We start from the raw sequence: 23,764 nt of genomic DNA, 5'->3' as shown, positions 1-23,764 counted from the left end.
CCTTGCAGCCAGGCCCCAGGCTGTGTGTTGGTTTGCTTCATGTTCCTTAGCCTTAAAACTGGCCCCTATGCTACTCTAAAACTTCAAGGAAATAACTGATTCAGTTAAGTAACAGTCCAGCCCCAGGGAGGAACTGGTCTAATATATGACTACCTACTTACCTGCAGAACCTGCTTTCCTGTCTCAAGTCACTGAAACCTAATCTACATCTTCTCCCTGACTTGGGTTCCCAGTAAACCGGCCATCTAGACAGGTGGCCGCAAGCTGCCACGAACGGAACCCCCGCTAAAAACATTTTACGCCAATATAGCTGCCAAAGAGGTCAGCTGGCGGGCATCTGTTAAACCCCTGAACTGGTCAGCAGAGGCTGTGTACCCATTTCTACATCCAAACAATATTCAGTTACTTTGCACCTAATCCATAGAGGCACGGGCAAGAACTGCTCTGACTTCAGTATGTTGGTCAATAAGAGCACACCAATAAAACACCCTTCTGTAAGAAACGGTGGGGTGTTTTTAAGTATGAACACAAGCTGGCTGTGTAACTTCAGGCCCCTCGCCCGCTCCCCCAGGAAGGATTCAGAACCAAGCTAGCACATCTGGCCTTGACTGTACCCAGCTCTGAGCAAGCAGATCCAGAGCCCTCCTGGCATTCCCAGTCAAGGTCCATCGGGGTCTCTGGCGGGAAGGAGAGCACGGGAACCCGGGGGAAGGAGGGTCTCCTGGTTTTTCATTTTGTTTGGGGAGTCACACCCAGCAGTGCTCAGGGCTTACTCCGGCCTCTGTGTTCAAGGAATCTGCTTTAATCTGAGACTTCGGGAACCTGATCCATATCGGCTCACCGGAAACACATCAGAAGCCCCTATTTCAGGGGAAGTGCTGTGGGTCTCAGCCATCCCCGGGTTTTGCCATGGCTGGTCAATGGCTAAGCAAGGCCACTGACAGTAAAGCTAAATGCAGAGTAAGAACATGTAGGTGACAGAGAACTTCAAGAGAGGGGCTTTCTGGCAGCAGACGCCCCCATGGACAGTTATATTCACTGGCTCAAACATGAAAGGAAGCAAACTGTTTTTGGGGCGTGGGGGGCAGGCCACCCCATAGTCTTTCAAAACCCATGTTCCATTCGCTCACCGCCTTCTGTTACCATTTTAAGTCCATGCTGAAAGCAGGCCGAATCTCTTGGGTGTATTCTATGCAAATGTTCAGACATGGCTGTTAACAGGAACAATATGTACCTGGTACATACTGATCATATCTAGGGGGCGGGGAAGGAGGGCAGGAAGCAAAGGGGAGACGCCTGAGCATAGGGCAGGTGGCACACTCCCCAGAGGCAGGCTAGAGCCCACCCTGCCCTCCCCAGCCCCGGGGAACACTCTTCCTCCACCAGCAGGCACCAAGCATTATGCATCTAGACATACTGCTCTGTACAAAGGAGCCCCAAAGAAGCCAAGTTTGAGTGCTGGCTCCTTGCACAGTCACTGACAAGCTGAATTAAGGAGATAGTACAACAGCCCCCACTCTGCTCAGCCACAAAAACTCCAAAGGGGACAGAAGAACCAGCCTCCTGTGGCCCGCACGGAGGGGCAGGCGGAAAGGCCACTTGCTCCCTAGGGGTTTCGCTGGAAGAGGGCCCAGGGCCGCCTCTACTCCTTGGGGATCTCGAACATGCAGAGGCTCTTATACTTCTGCAGAAGCTCATTCTTGGTCCTGACTTGCTCTCGCAGACTGTGCAGCTGCTGCTGCTGCTGCTCAGGGCTCAGGTGGATGCCGGGCATGGTGCTGATGATCTTGCGCAGCTCCTGGAACTTGGTCTTGAGGGCATTCAGGTCCTGGTGGATGTCCGGGCCGTCCTTGTCCATGCTGTGGGGGCAGAGGGCACTCATCAGCATTGGCAGTTTGCACCCTGGCTTCTCTCCCCTGCACCCTACAGGACCTGCTGGTCTTCTACACTGTTCCATTTAATTTTATTTTTTGATTGTGGCTCACACCTGGCTCAGGATTCAGGAATCACTCCGGCGGTGTGTGGGGAACCTGTGGGATGCTGGAGATTAAACCCAGGTTGGCTGCATTCAAGGCACATACTCTATCTGCTACACTATCTCTCTAGTCCCTAAAAAAACCTTTTTTAGAACACCTTGTTTTCTACTAAGTCGCTAAATTTCTTAAGCGCTTTCTCAGAAACTAGGTGCTTAGGAGCTAGAGAGATAGTACAGTGGGGAGGGCATTTGCCTTGGGCTCCCATATGGTCACCTGAGCACTGCCAGGAGTGATTCCCAAGTGCAGAGTCAGGAGTAAGCCCTGAGCATCGGTCGGTATAACACAAAACCAAGAAAAATAAAATTAGGTGCTTCAAGGCTATAAGCTAAGAGGGCAAGGAACTGTGTCTTTTATTCAGAGATACATCCCCAGTTCCCAGTTCAGCCCCTGTGACACTCAAGAGACATTTGTTAGAATGACTGCTTTACAAACTGTCATCCCATTGTTCATCGATTTTTTTCGAGCAGGCACCAGTAACGTCTCTCATTGTGAGACTTACTGCTACTGTTTTTGGCATATCCAATACACCACGGGTAGCTTGCCAGGCTCTCCGAGAGGGGCGGAGGAATCGAACTCGGGTCAGCCGTGTCGGCCGCGTGAAAGGCGAACACCCTACTGCTGTGCTATAGCTCCAAGCCTGCTTTACAAACAAGGTGAAAAAAATGTCTGTTGGATAAACAAACCATTACTAGTATGAGGTTGCAAACGCCAAGCAAAACTTTCTGAAATCCACTTCTCATTGAAGCCACTGCCAGGCTGATTGGCCTGGAGAGCTTATCGCTAACAAGAGCTAATTTTAGTCAAAGTTTTAATGCTCAAATCTATTAACATAAAGACAAATTTCCACAGCACTATTCATGCCTTTGATGAAAGTCACAAGCCTTCGGGAATCTTTTAGCAGGCAGAAGGCTCCCCCTCAACCAGTCACACAGACCCCTGAGCCCTGCCTTTGGGCCAGGCCCACTGCAGAGATCACTCACTTCATTTCACAGCTCTTAGCCTGCCAGAGACCCAGGTTTCCCAGAACCATTAAATAATAACAAAAAAAGAATTTAAAAAAATGGTTTAGTTTTGAAAACAACATGAGACTCAGACTTAAAGCCAAATGAGTACGTTATTCTAAAAGTCCATCTCTAAGGCATAAAAAAGAAATATCAAAGATTCCTTGATGGGAAATTTCAACCCAGACAGTGCCACCTCATGTTTATTATTCATCATTTTTCTGCTTATGCTGAAAGAACATCAATTTTCCCTGAGAGCTCAGACCTGCAAATGAGGTATCCCCCAGGTTCTGCTCACTCTTTCTCACAGTCCTGACCTGAGAGAGGCAGAGGAGGGTGATTTATTCTAGGGAATAAACAGCTAGCCAAAATTTCTTGTTGTCATTTGATGTTACTGATTTAGATATAGAATGAATGGTTTGCTTTACCCAGCTCTTAGGGAGTAGCAATAAGTATTCATGAGAACTGCAAATCATGTGAAGCAGGCAAACAGGGAACATCTTTAAATTTTTTTGTTTTAGGTCTCGGGTGAGATCCACAACTCTGGACAGAAACCATCTGGACTTCTGAAATCAGTGTACTTGATGGCATATGTGTTAACACATTGTTATGAATTTAAGTCCCAGAGCAGTTTCGAAACTAAAATACAGTTTTAGGAAAACGGATTCACATCACACAAGTCAAGAAAGTACACAGTAAAAATAAAATTACATAAAATTAAAATCTTGGAGGGAGTTATGTAAAAAGTGGGTGGTGCTGAGATGTTCATTTTTTTTTTTAAACTTCTTATTGCCAAGGTATTTCCAGAGGGATAGCTCACGTGGTAGGGCACACGCCAGGAGTATGGTGAAGCCCGAGTTGGATCCTTGGCACTGCCTGGTACGGCCTTGCTGGCATGGAACCCCTCAGGCCTGTATCACCAGACCAAACACCACCTAGAACAGTCCTGGTTGTCCTGAGCATGGCTGTGTGCAATCCCTGTGAAAACCATGGAGGGTGCCAGGGGCAGAAGCAGCACTCAGGCTGCATCCCTGGAGACAGCCTTCCACACAACGATGGCACACCAGGAAAGGCTCAGGGAGGGAGCTCGGCTGAAAGGGGCCACAGAGCCAGAGGCCCAGGCCACAAGTGTCTCAGCCTGCCCTAATTTGTGGCGGTGAAAAAGCAGAGCTCCCGGGGAGAGGAAAACATTGTATTCAGGGCCTGGCTAGAGCTAAGGGGATCTGGGAGGCCAGAAAGAGTGAAGCACTGAAGCCTGAATACCGAGAAAACAAAAGCAGAACAGAAGAGCACACCAAAGGGGTGTGGTGCCTTTGTGTGCAATGTTAGTCATCGCCCAACTTTAGGAGAGAAGAAACGAGAGTAGGTCAGGCCCAGAAGCACAGAAACCATACAGACAAGCTCAAGGCTGGGGGCTTTCATCCATCCCATGGCAGTAATTTATTTTTTGGTTTATAAACCACACCTGGATCTGTGCTCTGGGGTCACTCCTGGAAGGGTCAGGGAACTGTATGTGGTGCCGGGGACAAGTGCTCTCTCTGAGGGCAGTTTTTAAAAGGTGGACAAAACCACTACAGCTATGACCTGACTGACAGGCCACTTCCTGACCAGGTTCTGCCTGAGACTCGGCAGCCCTCCAGCTGTGACAGACTCTTCTGTGTTATCCAGACTTCACATCACAATAGTCCCGAAGCACCAGACCACAACCCTCCCCTCCAATCCGATTCTAAATCCCAGAGCAGTGAGTGTAAGAAGGGCACGTTGGGCAGCAGCCTTGCTCCCCACCTCCCTCTTCAGAGACCTCCGGCCCCCAGCGCAGACCTCCAGTCGAGCTGCAGAGTTCGGCTGGAGGCACCTCAGACAGTGTGCAACCACCAGTCTGTAAGACTCGAGAACAGGCTGGGCACTGGATGTGGATGAGAGATGGCCTGGTTCCTGTTCAAAAGCAGATTCTTCAGGGGTACCCACCATAACCATGAGCCACCTACTGGGAATGGATGGTGTGAATAAAGAAAAGCAAAGGCATGATCTCCCTGCCCCTGGAACCAAGAATTCTTGAAAGTGGACCAAGGACTACTTTTTTTCAAGCTATCTGGCTGCAAACTACTGTGACATCAAAGGCTTGCTTGATGTTTACGGGCAAGACTGCTGTCAATGTAATCAAAAGGAAAACACCTGAGAGATTTCCAAGTCCTTCAATATTAAAAACAACTTGAGCACAGCAGCAGCTGCCCAGGAGAGAGAAGCAGCGATGTGAGAAGTGAAACGCCGTGTTGGAGGCTGGGACACAGCACACACGGAAGGAGTGTTCCCAGCTTGATTTGTACTGCTGTTTCACACAGTGAACATTTAACAAGCAGGAGACAAAAGCGGCGCCAGGTCACCTGTCTTAGCAGCACAGTGACCGCACGGCACGTGCAGCCCGAGTACAGATGCCAGACCCATGCTTAGCTTCTCTTCTAGTATGATCAAGTTTCTTTTGCCTTTGTTCGATATGGAACAAAACCATGGATTCTCTATAGAAAGTGGCTGGTTTGGGGAATGCAGTGATAGCACAGTGGGTAGGTGTCTGCCTTGTATGTAGGCCACCTTGGTATGATCCCAGGGATCCTTGATGGTCTCCTGAGCCCTGCTGAGCCCAACAACAACAAAAGAAAGTTACAGGTTTTACTTGTGGCTCTGCACTCAGGAATTGAGTCCTCATGGTGCTTGGGGACTGAAACCCCACGGATCAGCTGAGTGCAAGACAAGTGGCCTACCTGTGGTACTCTCACTCCTGCCCGATGCAGCACCTGGAGATGCAAACTGGCAACCACCAGCAAACATGTAATTGAGGAACACAAGTTTCTAATCACTAATGCCCTGGGTCTCTGAAGCCAACCTCCTCCCAAACTTGTGGGCCATTCCACTTTGACCTCTCAGCAGCACCTGACTCAGTTTCCCTCTTCCTTCATCCCTGCAGCCCTACCTGACTCACCTGGGCCCCGTCCTGCAGCCCACTCGCCCGCCCTCCCTTCAGCTGTCTCCCTAAGATAGGTTTCTTGCTGTTTACTCTGACAGTAATAGGGGCTTGAAGGAAAAAAATGTGAAGACAATGAAACACAAGTTGTAGGAAAGTCCCTCGTATCTACAACCCAGAGATAATCTGTGTTAATAAGTGCTGTTATGATGCTTCAGATTGTTTCAAAATACAATATATAATAACATGAATACATACTGTGTTGACAAAAAATGAGATCAATACTACATAGCAGGTTCTGACTCTTCCTTTTATCACTCAACAATGACCCTAGAATGTCTTTCTATTTAAGCACAGCTATTCAGCTAAATTGTTGGGGTGTTTGTATGTCTATAATTTATCCAAATGCAACCAAAATGGCCTTGGCACTTTATAACTGGACCTACATGTGCTTGTGCAAGCACTCTGGGAGGCTATCTTCCCAGAAGTGTGATTTCCGGCCTGAAGGTCACATATTCGAGGATTCCAATAGGTGACCAAATGCCTCTGCAGAGCTGCTGCTGCCCCGTTCTCAGATGCAGGTCGCCAAGGTGCCACAGGACCAGAAGCACGATGCGTGTCCCTTCAACAACTGACAACACCAGCTATTACTTGTCTAGGGACCATCTCTACTTATCTAGCTTTTTGTTTGGAGCAATAGCACATCGGGGAGGGCATTTGCCTTGCACGCAGCCGACCCGAGTTCGATTCCTCTGTCCCTCTCGGAGAGACTGGCAAGCTACAGAGAGTATCTCGCCCACACAGCAAAGCCTGGCAAACTACCCGTGGCGTATTCGATATGCCAAAACCTGGAACAAGTCTCACAATGGAGACGTTACTGGTGCCCGCTCAAGCAAATTGATGAACATCAGGACGACAGTGCTACAGTGCTTTTTGTTTACTTGCTCGTGGGCGACACTTTGAGGTGCTCAGAGATTATTCCTAGCAGGGTCAGGGGACCATGTGAGGTGCCAGGAATCAAATCCTGGTGGGTTATGTGCGAGGCAAGTGCCTTACCCTTCTCTCTGGCCCCTTATCTGAAAGTATCCTACAGGCCTTTGGGAGGACTTGGAATGGAACATTCTTGTTTTTATCTGCCCATGGGGTTACAGATAGAAAAATCTTCCTTTTTGGGAGGAATAACAAAAAACAATCTCTACTAAGGCACCAGAATGTTCTTATACATCTCCTCAGAGAGAACTCTCTCACTCAGAGAGAGAGCTCAAGGAGTGGGAGGAAAACTGCAGGCAGGAGACCTGGGTTCGATTCCCAGCATTGCACACAAAGACACAGACACAGAGACACACAGACATACACCAGCCTTGTGCAGCCCTCCTTCCGTTTCCAGGTCCCTGTAATCACCACGAGTCTGGGATGCCCTGCAAATGCAAATGCTCTGGGAGAGCCACTCCCAGCAGCTCCAGAGTATTCATTCATGTGGCAGTGTTCAGCTCCAGAGCTCCCGCACAGGCGCCCTGTGTCCCAGCCTCACCCAGCGGCCGGTCCCGCCACCTCACCTCCAGCCTCCTCCTCCCACTGTCACCTACTTCCTGCAGACCTGGGTGTCTCCTACCACACCAGCCAGGACCCCACCTTCCCTAAAAAACCCAAGTCTGAGCTCAGAAGCGTCGCCGGCCTGTAAGTTCCCATGGGAGGGGGTTCCCTAGAAGCAGCCTTGACCTTTCCAGGCTCCGGAGCCCGAGGGATGCCTGCCTTGCCTCGCTTCTGTCCTGCCACCTTGGTGGGGCCTGTCTTACCGTGGCTGCCCAGACTTCTCTGTCCTCCTGCACAAGACAGGGGCTCAGCTGGCGGGGCAAGCCAGCCAGATTGAAGTCTATAACCTGCGTGGGAAGCAGCGGGGCAGTGACAGCCTGCTCCCAGGAGAAAGGTCTTGCTGACCTGCCTCTGCACAAAGGGATGTGGCTGAGGCAATATGGGCCTGTCTCGGAGGTAAAGAGCAATGTCGTGTGCGCATATCACTTCAATAACTCCATCTGCAGCATCTGCTCTGCTCTCTCCCCGGCAACTCAAATGAATTTAAAGAACACGTTTAATTGAAAAAATGGTCGAGTACCCAGGCTGACAGAACACTCTGACCATGGTGAGCCAAAACCATCAGGCTGGGCAGTGATGGGTGCAATTTAGAATGTCTAGCCTGGAGACACTCAGTTCCTGACTCAGATTAGATTTAGCCAAGATTGAAAGAAAAAAAAATATATATATATAGGTTTTTCTGTACCTGCAGGCCTAACTTTACCACTCCTGTATCATATATGTTCTTGTATAATGTGGCTTCTTTATATACCAAGAAAGGTCACAAAGAAACCTTATGAATACATATTCAATATGTATAACCTTCTTTCTATCCTTCCTTCCTTTGGGTTTATTCCTTACTGTGCTCAGGGATCACCCCTGGTAGGGCTCAGAAAACCCTGAGGGGGGTGCAGGGGATTCAGCCCAGGTTGGCTGCATGCAAGGCAGATGCCTTCCCACTGTGGTATCGCTCCAGCCTTATAGTCTGTCTAGGAGCATAAAAAACGAGGCCTTTCTTTGCTTGTTCCCATCTCGAAAAGGACACGGATGTACTTCCTGGCTCTCTTGCCATAGGAAAGGCACTGGGAGGGAAGAATGAATGCACAATGGGCTGGAGAGTCTCCTTCCAACACCACGCCAGGAAGAGCACAGCAAGCAGGAGCAACGCAGGAGGGCAAGCAGCACTGCCGCTGAGGTCTATAAGCTGCAGCACTTCCCTGGGTAAGAGAGGGCCAGGTGGCTCTCCGCAGACGGGTGAGAGGGCATGGGGTAGAGGACTGCACACACCCCAAGGCACGCCCACGCCAACAACCTGCTCCGTGTTGGGGTCTATCTGGTTTGTACATCTAGGCAGGCACTTGAAGATGGAGTGCAGAGATCTCTGAATGAAGGGCTAAAAGTCTGGGCTGAACAGAGACTCCCTTAGAATTTGAGCAGAGAAAAATAATTGACAGGGGCTGGAGAGATAGCACAGTGGGTAGGGCACTTGCCTTACACATGGCCAACCCAGGTTCAACCCCCAGTACCTCCCCATATGGTTCCCAAATGCAGAGCCAGGAGTAAGCCCTGAGCACTGTTCAGGCTGTGGTCCCTTCTCCCCCCACCCAAGAAAAAATAAACATGCAAGGATGAATTAAAGAAAGGAAGGGGCCGGAAAGAGACCACAGTGTATAGGGGACCTGCCTTGCAAGCAATCGACAGGGCTCCATTCCCAGACACAGATGGTCTCCCAGTCTCTGCCAGGAGTGACCCCTGAGCACAGACAGGTGTGGGCCCCAAACAGCAACCACAAGAGCCAACTAAGTAGTGATTCTAAGAGCCAATAAACGACATCCGAAGATCCAAATGGTGAGAAAGCAACCAGTTTGGAAGAAGCAGATTAACAACTAAATATTACACAAATTAAAAGCAGCATGCATTTCAGCCGCGCCATAAAGAATCAGACTGGGAAAGATAAAGATGTTGAGGATAAATTCTCCCAATAAAGAAAAAGGCATATAGACTAACCTTGAAAAATAATTAAATGTGATATGTAAACGGCTTGGTACCAGAGAGCAGAAAGTCCAAAGACAGAGCTAATTGGAGCCTGTGTTCTGTCTGTCCCTTTATCAAAATAAGTTCAAAAGAGCATCAAAGAATTAAGGGTAAAAACCCGGAATCCTGACATTCAGGGAAAAGAAATCAGGTGGCTCCATGGCAGAGCACATCCTGCAGCAGGGATGACACCCCCCGCCTTCTCCTCCCGCCCCCCCCCCCCCCGCCAAAGGAAGGGGGAAGCAACTAGTCATCACTTGTTAGTATGGGAAGGCCTTTCGAATTAGAAACAGAACTCAGAAGCCATCAAAGATGAGGCTTAAGAAGACTGTCCAGCTAAAACAATGGTAGACAAAGGCATACTTTCCTTACTAGACAAAGAGCTCAGAAAGAAAAGCCCAAATGGAAAAGGGGCAGGTTATAGACACAAAAATACAAATGACAGACACTTTCCCTAATAAAAGACATGGAAACAATATCTGATCACATCAGATAAGATTCAGATTTTAAAGTTTATCGGTTATCACAGGAGTGTGGGGAAAAGACACAAATACATTGTTGAGGAAAGCATGTACCCGGGCATCCTTTCTGAATCTGTGATGTAGTGACCAGGCTTGGAAATTCACATATCCCACAGCTCAATACCCACCCTACAAAAACCCTCCTGGGTTTACAAAATGGCATCCGGAGAGGCTCACAGCAGTGCTGACTGCAAAAGTCAAAAGCCAGAAACAATGAAAGTGCCCTTGATCAGAATAGTTTAAGAAGAGCCTTGTCATCAAAAGGAGTCTCACGTGCTTGGAAAGAGGAGAGCAGGAAGAGGCTCTTTCATTTCACATATACCATGCTCTCTGAATACATCAACCTTTCCTCTTTAATGCCTTCTGGGTGACAGACTTATGGGACACTATAGATTAACTGCATTCTGGAGAAGGAGCCAGCTCTAAAGACAGGGTACTTTAAGCTTTCAGAATTACATAAAATTTACAATGGGCACACCCCTTCAAAAGCAATTCCAGCACTGACCTCATCATACAGTTACTCAAACACAAGGATGCTTACTCCAACACAATTGAACATAGAAAACAATGAAACACCATAAACAGATAACTACATGTGATTTATGATGAAACCACTCCCATGAGGAAGACTTCTAATGTGGGAGTGGGGAAAGGAGCCCAGAAAAAAAAGATTAAAGACAAAAAAAAAGTGAAGTAATTCAATTTGTATAAAAAATTTTTTTTTCCAAATTTAGAGAAGAGCAGAGAGATAGTACAGCAAACAGGGTGCTTGCCCTCGGCTCCCCAGTGCCAGGAGGGTCTGCGCTTTAATTTGACAGACTACAAACAATGGGGAAAGGGTTGGAGGCCTCCGTACTACGTAGGATTCATTCTCAGTGTGAACTCTTGAAAACACATGCACACATGTCTAATTCCTGGAAAAAACTTAAAAGCATGAACAGTGGTTATCTTTGGGGGTAGGTTGATTTTTTCTCAATTGACGTATTTCTGTACTTCTGACCTTGCAACTGTTTTCTTTTTCTTTCCCTCCTTGGAGCTGGAGATGTAACTCACAGCCGCTCACTGGCACTGGACACTCTTGAAGTCACAAAGTCATCTTCACTGGCCTCTGCTGGAGATGCGTGGCACCCGGGGGGAGCAGGCACCATGCTGGGAACTCTAGGCCCCTGAGCCAGCTTCCCAGGCTCTCTTGCTTTTTCAATTAAAAAAAATAACAGGGGCTGGAGTGATAGCACAGCGGGTAGGGCGTTTGCCTTGCACGTGGCCGACCCGGGTTCAAATCCCAGCATCCCATATGGTCCCCTGAGCACCACCAGGGGTAATTCCTGAGTGCATGAGCCAGGAATGACCCCTGTGCATTGCCGGGTGTGACCCAAAAAGCAAAAAAAACAAAAACAAAAAAATAACAAAAACCAAAGATTACAGTATTCTGAATTTTTTATGAAAACCAGTAAGGTTCAACTCACTTCAGTACTTTCTTCTTTACTGATCCTGTGGGCAAGGAAAAAACAAACAATTCAAGTCTCTGGGGAAGCCACAGGAAAGGAAGGGCTTGTGGCCTGGGCCACTGGAGTAGTCCTGAGCACAGTCTCTTCAGCTGCTGGCATCCATCTCCAGCACGAAATTTGACTGTGGATCCCTTGTCCCAAACCTTTGCTAGTTACCCTGTCCTAAGAAGAAAAAAATGTGATTTTCTAAGGAGGTGGGGGAACCTGCCTACAGAATCTCTCCCGCTCTCCCTTCCTACCCACTTAAACTTTTGCTCCAAGCCACCCAGAGAGTTGACCCCAAGTGACAACCAATAGTAAATGCTTTTTTGGGGGGAAATCACATCTTTATCCTGCTCTTCCTACCTCCTCTCTTCATAGATAAGACTCAGGGCACGCATTGCCCCAACTATTACAGTCTAAGAAGCAGATCCCTGCAGTCTGCTCCCACCATTCCAAATGGACTGCTTTCTCCCTTCCATCCTGACTAGTAACAAACTCCTCTGCCCCCAGATTTCTTCTTAGCAAATAATTCCCAATAGAAACTGGAGATGGGGGCACCAGGCACATGCAGGGGCTGGAAGAGGGGATCCATGGCAACAAGAGAAAATTCACAAACTGAATGCTGAGAGTCCCACTCTAGCCACAGTCCCATCTGGCTTCTAGACCAGGAGCTGGAAAGGAGGAGGCACCTTCTCAGGTGCCTGACCACAGAGGGTAAGATAGCAGGGAGCGTCTCAAGAATGAGACTGGCAGTTCATTCTAAGAGTAAAAAAAGCAGCAGCACTCCTACTCAGAGCTTCCACTATGCTGCCGGTGTTTTTTCATTAAGTACATTACAACAACCAAGCTGATAAGCATGTCAAGGAGTGGAAAAGGACAAAACAAGAGCAGAGCAAACCATGGAGTAAAAGTAGTATGTTCTTACCAAAATGGCAATACTGCTCAAAGACCTATGCAAATTTAATGTGGTCCCTATCAGGATACCCATGACATTTTTCAAAGAAATAGACAAAACACTCCTGAAATTCATATAAAACAATAACCCCCCACGAATAGCTAAAGCAATCCTTGGAAAAAAGATGGGTGGCGTCACCTTCCCCAACTTCAAACTCTACGACAAAGCAGTAGTAATTAAAACAGCATGGTATTGGGATAAAAACAGACCTGCAGACCAATGGAACAGAGTTGAATATCCTGTCACAGACCCCCAACTATATGGCCACTTAATCTTTGACAAAGGAGCAAGAAATGCAAAGTGGAACAAGGAAAGCCTCTTCAACAAGTGGTGCTGGGAAAACTGGACAGCTATTTGCAAAAAAATGAACTCTGACCTCTGTCTAATACCAGGCACAAAATCATATCAGGGGCTGGAGCAATAATTGCACAGCGGGTAGGGCTTTGCCTTGCACGTGGCCGACCCAGGTTCGATTCCCAGCATCCCATATGGTCCCCTGAGCACCGCCAGGGGTAATTCCTGAGTGCAGAGCCAGGAGTAACCCCCATGCATTGCCGGGTGTGACCCAAAAACAAAAAAACAAAAAATCAGATCAACACGAAAAGCATTTTTAAGGAGGAAACAGCACTGACCATGCAAGTGGAAGCAAACATAAACAAATGGGACTACATCAAACTAAGAAGCTTCTGCACTTCAAAACAAACAGTGATCAAAATACAGAAAGAGCCCACAGAATAGGAAAGAATATTTACCCAATACCCATCTGATAAGGAATTAATATCTAGGATATACAAGGCACTAGTAGAATTGTACAAGAAAAAACCTCCAACCCCATCAAAAAATGGGGAGAAGAAATGAACAGAAATTTCCTCAAAAAAGAAATACAAATGGCCAAAAGGCACATGAAAAAAATGCTCCCCATTGCTAGTCATCAGGGAGATACAAATCAAAATAACGATGAGATATCATCTCACACCACAGAGACTGGCACATATTTCAAAGAACAAAAGCAACCATTGCTGGTGTGGATGTGGGGAAAAAGGGACACTCTTTCACTGTTGGTGGGAATGCCGACTGGTCCAGCCTTTCTGGAAAACAATATGGACAGTCCTTCAAAAACTAGAAATTGGGCTTCCATATGACCCCACAATACCATTTCTGGGAATATATCCTGAGGATGCAAAAAAGCACAATAGAAATGACATCTGTATCTATATATGCATTGCAGCACCGTTCACAATAGCCAAAATCTGGAAACAACCTGAGTACCCTAAAACAGATGACTGGTTAAAGAAACTTTGGTACATATATATAATGGAATACTATGCAACTGTTAGGAGAGATGAAGTCATGAAACTTGCTTATAAATGGATAGACATGGAGAGTATCATGCTAAGTGAAATGAGTCAGAAAGAGAGGGACAGACATAGAAGGGCTGCACTCATTTGTGGAGTATAGAATAATATCACATGAGGCTGACACAGTAGATACAAGGGCTAGGAGGATTGCCCCATAGCTGGAAGACTGCTTCATGAGTGGAGGAGAGAAGGCAGATGGAATAGAGAAGCGATCACTAAGAAAATGATGGCTGGAGGAACCAGTCGGGATGGGAGATGCATGCCGAAAGTAGATAATGGACCAAACATGACGACCTCTCAGTGTCTGTGTTGCAAGCCATAATGCCCAAAAGTAGAGAGAGAGTATGGGGAATACTGTCTGCCATGTAGGCAGGGGAAGGGTGGGAAAGAGGGGGTATACCGGGGATATCGGTGGTGGGGAATGTGCACTGGTGGAGAGATGGGTATTTGATCACTGTGAGACTGTAACCCAAAAATGAAAGCTTGTAACTATCGCATGGTGATTCAATAAAATAAAATAAAATAAAATAAAATAAAAAGTAGTATGTTCAGAGAATGTATGTGCAATCATGAGAAAGGGCTAACTCTAATCTTTACATATGTGTATTTTGTGTTGGCTTTATAGGTCAATGGGAGAGACAGATTGAACACTGCCAGGGTATGGGTCATTAAAGAAAAAAGGGGAAGAGATAAATGCCATAAAATGGATGGCCAAGGACTAATTCAAATAATGAACCCCAAGAAGTATCAGCCTTTCACATGACCTCCATTCAAATCTCAGGAATTGACAGTGCCAGGCACCTATTTCCTCCTTTTCTTTTTTTTCTGGGGGAGGGGGACACACTTGGCAGTGCTCAAGGCTTACTCCTAGCTCTGTCTCAAGCTGATTCTTGGTGGGGCTCAGGGAACCATATGGGGTGCCTCCTAGCTCTGTCTCAGGCTGATTCTTGGTGGGGCTCAGGGAACCATATGGGGTGCCAGGGATTAAACCAGGATTGGCTGCAAGACAAATGCCCTATCCACTATCTCCCCCCCATTTTCTGGACCCCAAATACACACACATATAGACCCATGATCAAACCATTACCTTTCCAAATCAGCAGCTCTTGAGTATACCTCACAACAATCTTATGATTGAGGTATTACTATTCCTATCTCATAGAAGAAACTCAGAGAAACTAAGTTATTTGAAGAAGGCCATTCAGCCAGTGCATTATAGAGCTATAATTTGAACCTGTCATTTGAGGTCCAATATTGCTTTTTACATAACTAGAGGTAAGTAAATTAAGGCCTAGAAAGGTTTTTACCATTAAGATAAAAAGGGGTGGGTAGCACCAGCCCCTCCTGCCACCGAGATGTGATCCCGGGGGCCGCACATGTGTGCAGCCTCTTCGCCGCTGTACGAGCGTGAATCCAGACCCAGCTAAACTACTTTCGGCATGGGCAGCTCCTCGAAGAATGTCTCCAGCCTGAGAACTAAGCCACGGCCCCGTGCCCGCCCAGGAGGGGAAAGTATTTCTCTCTCTCGCCTCTTCCTTTCCAGGGATGAAGGGCGCGGTGACTGCCATATTATGATGACCACAGATGGGCTTTACAAGCTTGCAATGATCCAATATCTGGAAGAAATCTCCCTGGACTTAGTTGTTAAAGTACAGAAATCCAAAACCTCATATCTCTTCACAACAGATCTGACTCTAGTGGGGTACTCCTAACAATAATAGTGAGGTTTGTGTTGAAATATTGAATGTAACCAAAGTAAACAGAAAGTAAAGTGAAACTTATCAGTTACAAGGGGAGGGCGGGATGGGAGGTGTACTGTGTGGGGTTTTTTTTTTTTTTTTGGTGGTGGGATATGGGCACTGGTGAAGGGATGGTTGTTTCGGCACTGTATAACTGAGACTTAAGCCTGAAAGCATTGTAATTTTCCACATGGTGATTCAATAAAATAAAATTCTTATTAAAAAAAAAAAGATAAAAAGGCAGGTATTTGAACCTCTACCAAGAAACTCTTAGAAACAATGGACTTGTACAGTAAAGTCACAGGCTATAAAATCAATACCCAAAAGTCCATGGCCTTCCTATACACAAACAATGAGACAGAGGAAAGGGACACGAAAAAAGCAATCCTGTTCACAAGCGTGCCCCAGAAAATCAAGTACCTCAGAATCAGCTTAACTAAGGAAGTAAAGGACCTCTAAAAGAAAACTATAAAACGCTACTTCATGAAATAAAAGAGGACATGAGGAAATGGAAACATATCCCCTGCTCATGGATAGGGAGAATCAACATTGTCAAAATGGCAGTACTCCCAAAAGCATTATACAGATTTAACGCGATCCCTATAGAGATACCCATGAAATTCTACAAAGAAATGGATCAAGCCATCTTGAAATTCATATGGAACAACAAACACCCATGAATAGCTAAAACAATTCTTGGGAAAAAGACAATGGGAGGCATCACCCTCCACAACCTTTAACTTTACTACAAAGCAGTAACAATTAAAACAGCATGGTACTGGAACAAAGGCAGAGCCGCAGACCAGTGGAACAGGGTAGAATATCCCTACATACAACCCCAAATGTATGATCATCTAATCTTTGATAAGGGAGTAAGAAATATGAAGTGGAGCAAAGAAAGCCTCTTTAACAAATGTTGCTGGCATAACTGGACAACCACATGCAAAAGAATGGGCTTAGACCTCAACCTGATACCATGCACAAAAGTCAGATCAAAATGGATTAAAGACCTCAACATCAGACCACAATCCATAAGGTACATTGAAGAAAAGGTCAGCAAAACCCTCCACGATACTGAAGCTAAAGGTATCTTCAAAGATGACACGCAACTGATCAACCAAATGGAAATAGAGATAAACAAATAGGACTATATTAAACTAAGAAGCTTCTGCACTGCAAAAGATACAGTGACCAGAATACAAAGACAGTATAAAGAATGGGAAAGGATATTCACCCAATACCCATCTGATAAGGGGTTGATATCAAGGGTATATAAGGCACTGATTAAACTCTACAAGAAGAAAAAATCCAACCCCATCAGAAAATGGGGCGAGGAAATGAACAGAAACTTTCCCAAGGAAGAGATACGAATGGCCAAAAGGCACATGAAAAAGTGCTCTACATCACTAATCATCAGGGAGATGCAGATCAAAACAAGTATGAGATACCACCTCACACCTCAGAGACTGGCACACATCCAAAAGAACAAAAGCAACCGCTGTTGGAGAGGATGTGGGGAGAAAGGGACCCTTCTACACTGCTGGTGGGAATGCCAACTTGTTCAGCCTTTTTGGAAAACAATATGACGCTTCCCAAAAAGTTAGAAATTGAGCTCCCATTTGACCCAGCAATACCACTTCTGGGAATATATTCCAGAGAAGCAAAAAAGTACAGTTGAAATGACAACTGCACTTATATGTTCATCGCAGCACTATTTACAATAGCCAGAATCTGGAGAAAACCCAAGTGCCCAAGAACAGATGACTAGTTAAAGAAACTTTGGTACATTTATACAATGGAATACTATGCAGCTATTAGCAAAGATGAAGTCATGACATTTGCATATAAGTGGATCAACATGGAAAGTATCATGCTACGTGAAATGAGTCAGAAAGAGAGACAGACATAGAAAGATTGCGCTCATGTGTGGAATATAAAATAACAGAAGACTAATACCCAAGAATAGTAGAAATAAGTACCAGTAGGTTTGCTCCATGGCTTGGAAGCTGGTCTCACATGCTGGGGGAAAAAGTAGCTCAGATAAAGAAGGGAACACCAAGTAAAATGTGGTTGGAGAACCCACTCGGGAGGGGAGATGGTGCTGAAAGTAGACTATAGATTGAACTTGATGGCCACTCAATACCCCCATTGCAAACTACAACAACCAAAAGGAGAGAGAGAACAAAAGGGAATGCCCTGCCACAGAGGCGAGATGAGATTGGGAGGTGGGAGGGATACTGGGTTCATTGGTGGTGGAGAATGGGCACTGGTGGAGGGATGGGTTCTCCAACATTGTATGACGGAAACACAAGCACGAAAATATGTAAATCTGTACCCTCACAGTGATTCACTAATAAAAATAAATAAAAATAAAATCAATATATCTATTTTTTAAAAGGCAGGCATTTGAATGAAATTTCAATCTAAGACTGACTATGGGAATTCAAAGCCCATGTTCTATTGTACCTACCTTGGCCCAGTATTACTTTTTCTATTTTATTTTTGATTTGGGGATTACATTCAGCAGTGCTCGGGCTTATTTCTGGCTCTGTGCTCAGGGATCACTCTGTGTAGATCCAGGGGACCATATGCAATGCCTATGATCATACTGAGGCCAGCTATGTGCAAGGCAATGCTTCTCTATTATGTCTCTAGCCCCAATACCATGCATTTAAGACCAGTCTGTCCCCACTGCTCTACCAAGATTATAAGAATACAGGTACTGGGACTGAAGCGATAGCACAGTGGGTAGGGCATTTGCCTTATACGCAGCCGACCCAGGTTTGAATCCCAGCATCCCGTATGGTCCCCTGAGCACCCCAAGGATAATTCCTGAGTGCAGAGCCAGGAGTAACCACTGTGCATTGCTGGGTGTGACCCAAAAAGCAAAAGCAAAAAAAAAAAGCAAACACAAAACCCAAAGAATACAGGTACTGGGGCTGGAGAAATAGCACAGCGGGTAGGACGTTTGCCTTGCACGCGGCCGACCGGGGTTCAATTCCCAGCATCCCATATGGTCCCCTGAGCACTGCCAGGGGGTAGTTCCTGAGTGCAGAGCCAGGAGTAACCCCTGTGCATGGCTGGGTGTGACCCAAAAAGCAAAAAAAAAAAAAAAAAAAAAAAAAGAATACAGTACTTTGGGGGGAGGGATCCTGAAAGTGGTCTTATGAATGTGTCCGTGTTTTCATACTTTTGTTAAAACCAGTATGAGCATAACTGCGTTTATCTGGATTAACCCTTTGCCAGCTCTGCCCTGGAACCGCAGGGACTTGTCTTTTCTAGATTAATGCTGACCACTGCTGCTTCCGCCTTACCTTATAAACAGTTTGCACACACCAAGTGAAGTCAGGACTAATGTGGGAACAAAGGCTTGGCCGTTTGAAAAGTGGCAGAAATATCAAGTTATCGCATATCCAGTGACTCTTGGTCTGCTTAAACTCAAGAAGGGCCGGGCCATGAACGCGATTTCATGTGGTGAGCAGTAATTCCACTGCACGAGAGACATCTAGGAGCACATTCGCGTTCACCGGAACGTTACTGGATTGGTCATTTTGCGTTTTACACTTGGGGCGGGGCGGGAGGCTCCCCGGAGGTGCTTCGAGAACTCAGGGCTCTGGGGAAACATCTGGGTGGGCAAGGCGGACGGTGAGGTGCTGCAGGGCAGATGTGCAGTGCTGTCGGTTGGGGGGCAACTTCCGTTCACGTCTCTCCCCCTCTCCTTCGTGAGTAATGTGGGGGGAAAAGCTGGCCCCTTCACTCCGGACGCCAGCGTGCGGGGCGGGGGCCCCGAGGGACACTCCTGTCCGAGCGCGGCCCTGGCCCCGGCCTTACCATTTGATGATGCTGTGCACCAGGGGCAGGAAGGAGTAGCTCTCGTCCTCCTTCAGGCCGGCCGGCGAAGGGGGCCCGGGCGCGGGCGGCTGCGGGCCCTGCGCGGCGGCGGCCGGCGCGGGAGGCTGCGGCGGCGGCAGCGGCTTGGCCTCGGCCAGCGGCGGCTCGGCGGGGGGCGCCAACGTCTCTTCGGTCTGTCGACCCGCGGCCACCCCGGCAGAAGCCATGGCGCCCCCGGGTCCGGGAAGCGTAGGCCCGCGCTCGGCTGGCGAGAGTGTCGCGGAGTGCAAACGTCACAACCGCGCGTCCAGGCGGGGGGCGGGGCGGAGCGTGTGCGCGCGGGGGGCGGGGCGGGGCCATGTTGCTAGGCAACGGCAGGCTAGATGATTACATAGCCAGAAATAGGAGATTCACGTCAGAGAAAGCATCAAAATTCTATTTACGTGGGAGAAAAGGGACCAAGGCAACTAAAACAAGGTGACGGGCTCAGCATGGTGCAGCCCTGGGGGAAGGCGCCAGAAGAATTCTTTTGAACTATTGTTAGAGCAGAGAGCACTGGTCAGGTGTAAGGCGTGGGGAATCCGGAGACAGGTCGTACTGGACGCTTCCAGGAGAGGCAGCAAACGCCGTCGCAGTCGGGGCTGGTGGCCTGAGACCTTGAGTTGCCCCTAAGGATGCAGCGACGTAGAATTAGCATCCCCCAAACTTCCATGGGGGCTGATAGGGAGGAATGTTCAAGGTGCAAGGCGCATCTTCTGGGTGGAAGTAGGGGTTGGGCAGGCTGTCCTAAGGATAAGGCAGAAGGGGACTGGTGACAGAGAATCACATTGTATAGGTAGGTATTCAATGTCAAGTACTCTCCATACCTGGGGCTGGTTCCTAATGCCCAGACCCCAGATACCTGGTGCTCAGGGAAATGTGGTGTTGGGGTTGAACTTAGCCTTTAAAAAACATCAGCAATAGAAAAGCCCATACAGCTTCCAACTTCAGATTTGTGGGTAACCTTCACAGGTCTAGTTTGATGAAACCCTACATCCCAAGTCAAAGGGGGTACTTCTGATGGGTGTGTGGTGATGGTCCTCAAAAACATGTTGGTCTCCAAACCATAAGGTACATTGAAGACAAGGTTGGCAAAACCCTGCACGACATTGAAGATAAAGGTATCTTCAAAGATGACATGCAACTGGCCAACCAAGTGGAAACAGAGATAAACAAATGGGACTACATTAAACTAAAAAGCTTCGCACCGCAAAAGATACAGTGACCAGAATACAAAGACAATCTACAGAACAGGAAAGGATATTTACACAATACCCATCAGATAAGGGGTTGATATCAATGGTGTATAAAGCACTGGTTGAACTCTACAATAAGAAAACATCCAACCCCATCAGAAAATGGGGTGAAGAAATAAACAGAAACTTTCTCAAGGAAGAGATACAAATGGCCAAAAGGCACATGAAAAAGTGCTCTACATCACTAATAATCAGGGAGATGCAGATCAAAACAAGTATGAGATACCACCTCACACCACAGAGACTAGCACACATCCAAAAGAACAAAAGCAACCACTGTTGGAGAGGATGTGGGGAGAAAGGGACCCTTCTACACTGTTGGTGGGAATGTCGACTGGTTCAGCCCTTTTGGAAAACAATATGGACGATTCTCAAAAAATTAGAAATTGAGCTCCCATTTGACCCAGCAATACCACTTCTGGGAATATATTCCAGAGAAGCAAAAAGTATAGTCGAAATGACATCTGCACTTATATGTTCATCGCAGCACTGTTTACCATAGCCAGAATCTGGAAAAAACCCGAGTGCCCTAGAACAGATGACTGGTTGAAGAAACTTTGGTACATCTATACAATGGAATAATATGCAGCTGTTAGAAAAAATGAGGTCATGAATTTTGCATATAAGTGGATCAGCATGGAAAGTATCATGCTAAGTGAAATGAGTCAGAAAGAGAGAGACAGACATAGAAAGATCGCACTCATTCTGTGGAATATAGAATAACAGAGTAGGAGACTAACACCCAAGAATAGCAGAAATAAGTACCAGGAGGTTGACTCCATGGCTTGGAGGCTGGCCTCACATTCTGGGGAGAGGACAACTCAGATAGAGAAGGGAACACCAAGTAAAATGTGGTCGGAGACCATGTGGGGGAAGGGTGATGCCTGCCGAATGTAGACTAGAGACAACACAATGGCCACTCAACACCTTTATTGCAAACCACAGCACCTAATTAGAGAGAGAGAACAAAAGTGGCAGGGTGGGGTGGGGGGAGATGGGGGGGGGGAGATGGGATTGGGGAGGATGGGAGGGATGCTGGGTTTATTTGTGGTGGAGAATGGGCACTGCTGAAAGGATGGGTTCTCGAACTTTGTATGAGGGAAACATGAGCACAAAAATGTATAAATCTGTAATTGTACCCTCACGGTGATTCACTAATTAAAAATAAATAAATTTAAAAAAAACATGTTGGTCTCTGGCAACAGGGATGCACAACCTAAACTTCGCTGGCGAGTGAAAAAGACGAGCTAGGAAAGCCTCAAAATGCCTTCATCTTCCCTAAGGTATTTCAAAGAAAGGAAACAACTCCCCACGCAGGAAGCAAAATGAAGAGCCGCTCTTCAGAGATGCAAAAAAATGGATTTAATGTTTCAGATTCCGTGAAAGGGAATGTGGAGGCAGATTCTCAAGGAGCGAGATAGAGGAGGAAAGCAACATGACAGCGTGGACTAACAAGCTCTTATGGGCCTCAGCTTGACATGCATGCTCCAGCGAGAGCTGCCCAGACACCTCAGAGGGATAAAATGAGGAGGAAGAGGTTTCCTTCCCTCTAGCTCTGGATCTCTCCAGCTCAGCAAATGTTTGAATCCTGATAGAGAGTGGACGAAAAGAGCTTAAGGATACAGCACCAGATGTACTTGAACAGACTACATATCTTTTGAATCATCACTGTATCACTGTCATCCCATTGTTCATGGATTTACTCTAGTGGGCACCAGTAACGTCTCCATTCGTCCCAGTCCTGAGATTTTAGCAGCCTCTCCTTACTCATCTTTCCCAATGATTGGAGGCTCTTTCAGGGTCAGGGGAATGAGACCTGTTATTGTTACTGTTTTTGGCATATTGAATACGCCACGGGGAGCTTGCCAGGCTCTGCTGTGCGGACAGGATACTCTCGGTAGCTTACTGGGCTCTCTGAGAGGCATATATTGGATATGCCAAAAAAGTAACAATAAGTCTCTCAATGAGAGACGTTACTGGTGCCCGCTCAAACAAATCGATGAGCAACGGGATGACAGTGACAGTGACAGTGACTATATATATATATATATATATATATATATATATATATTTACCTCTATGATTTTATGGAAAATGGGTAGGGATTGTCTTATGTGTCCAGGAATATGTCCACTCATGCATGAGGCTTGGCCCTAGCTTGTGGAAAGCGGCCTGGAGAGGCAAACATGTAAACCAAAATAGCGATTACAACGAGAAAGGGGATGGAACTAATGAATCCAAGAGCTGTTTTTCTGAAATAATAGACATTTGGCAAAACTTTTGCTAGAGTCACCAAGGCAGAAAGAAAAACTAATGAACTGGAGCAGAAATGAAATGGAAGACGTTCAAACCGATGTTGCAGAAATTCAAGTTTGTCCCTGATTACTATGAATAAATTCTATGCCATAAAATTGAAGAACCTAGAAGGAATGGATAGACTTGGGGGATCTTATAACTTCCAAGAGTGCATCAGGATGAAGCTGAACACCAGGGTAGACCAACTACTGATGTGGAAATCCAAAGTCTCCACAAAAAATATAAGGGCAGAACCAGATGGATTCACAAATTATTTCTTCCAAATCCTTAAAGATCTACTTCTGGGGCATAGCTCAGTGAGGTCCCTCAGTTAAAATCATCCTCATGATCATACTGAATCATGGAAACTATAATATAGTAATAACAAAAATAATGATGGTGATAGTAATCACCACAGCTGCTATGAAATAAAATCAGGTCTAAGGAACAGAGTCATAATTATCTCATTTTGCCCACAAAAAAGCTAAACATTAAAGGTAAAACATAAAGGTAAACATTAATGCAGCAAGTCTTTTTTGGAGGAATCACATCTACTGTGCTCAGGGATCACACCTGGTGGTGCTCAGGGAAGCATGTGGTGTTGGGGTTGAACTTAGCCTCCTGTGTCTGATTTATACACACTAGCCCTTTGAGCAGTCCTCAGACAAATATGTGTTT

At 46.6% G+C, this 23,764-nt stretch overlaps 1 protein-coding gene across 1 annotated transcript; it reads right to left on the bottom strand.

Moving 5' to 3' along the window:
* Window positions 1-58: 58 nt before the first annotated feature.
* On the bottom strand, window positions 59-19,763 carry MED9 (mediator complex subunit 9). The gene is made up of 2 exons (XM_012933683.2): window positions 19,497-19,763; window positions 59-1,859 (listed from the first exon to the last, which is right to left on the bottom strand). The coding sequence occupies exons 1-2, from the start codon at window positions 19,721-19,723 to the stop codon at window positions 1,643-1,645; spliced, it is 444 nt and encodes a 147-aa protein (XP_012789137.2). The 5' UTR covers window positions 19,724-19,763; the 3' UTR covers window positions 59-1,642.
* Window positions 19,764-23,764: the final 4,001 nt, after the last annotated feature.

This window comes from Sorex araneus, chromosome 4, assembly GCF_027595985.1.
Source record: "Sorex araneus isolate mSorAra2 chromosome 4, mSorAra2.pri, whole genome shotgun sequence".
Classification (NCBI taxonomy): Eukaryota; Metazoa; Chordata; class Mammalia; order Eulipotyphla; family Soricidae; genus Sorex; species Sorex araneus.
This window is presented reverse-complemented; position numbering and strand designations above follow the sequence as displayed.

Bases quoted from the DNA above. Each gene is read 5' to 3' on its own strand.
- MED9 (XM_012933683.2), bottom strand. From the start codon at position 19,723: ATGGCTTCTGCCGGGGTGGCCGCGGGTCGACAGACCGAAGAGACGTTG. The intron at 1,860-19,496 runs GTAAGGCCGGGG...CTGCCCCCACAG, and splicing joins GTGCACAGCATCATCAAATG to CATGGACAAGGACGGCCCGG.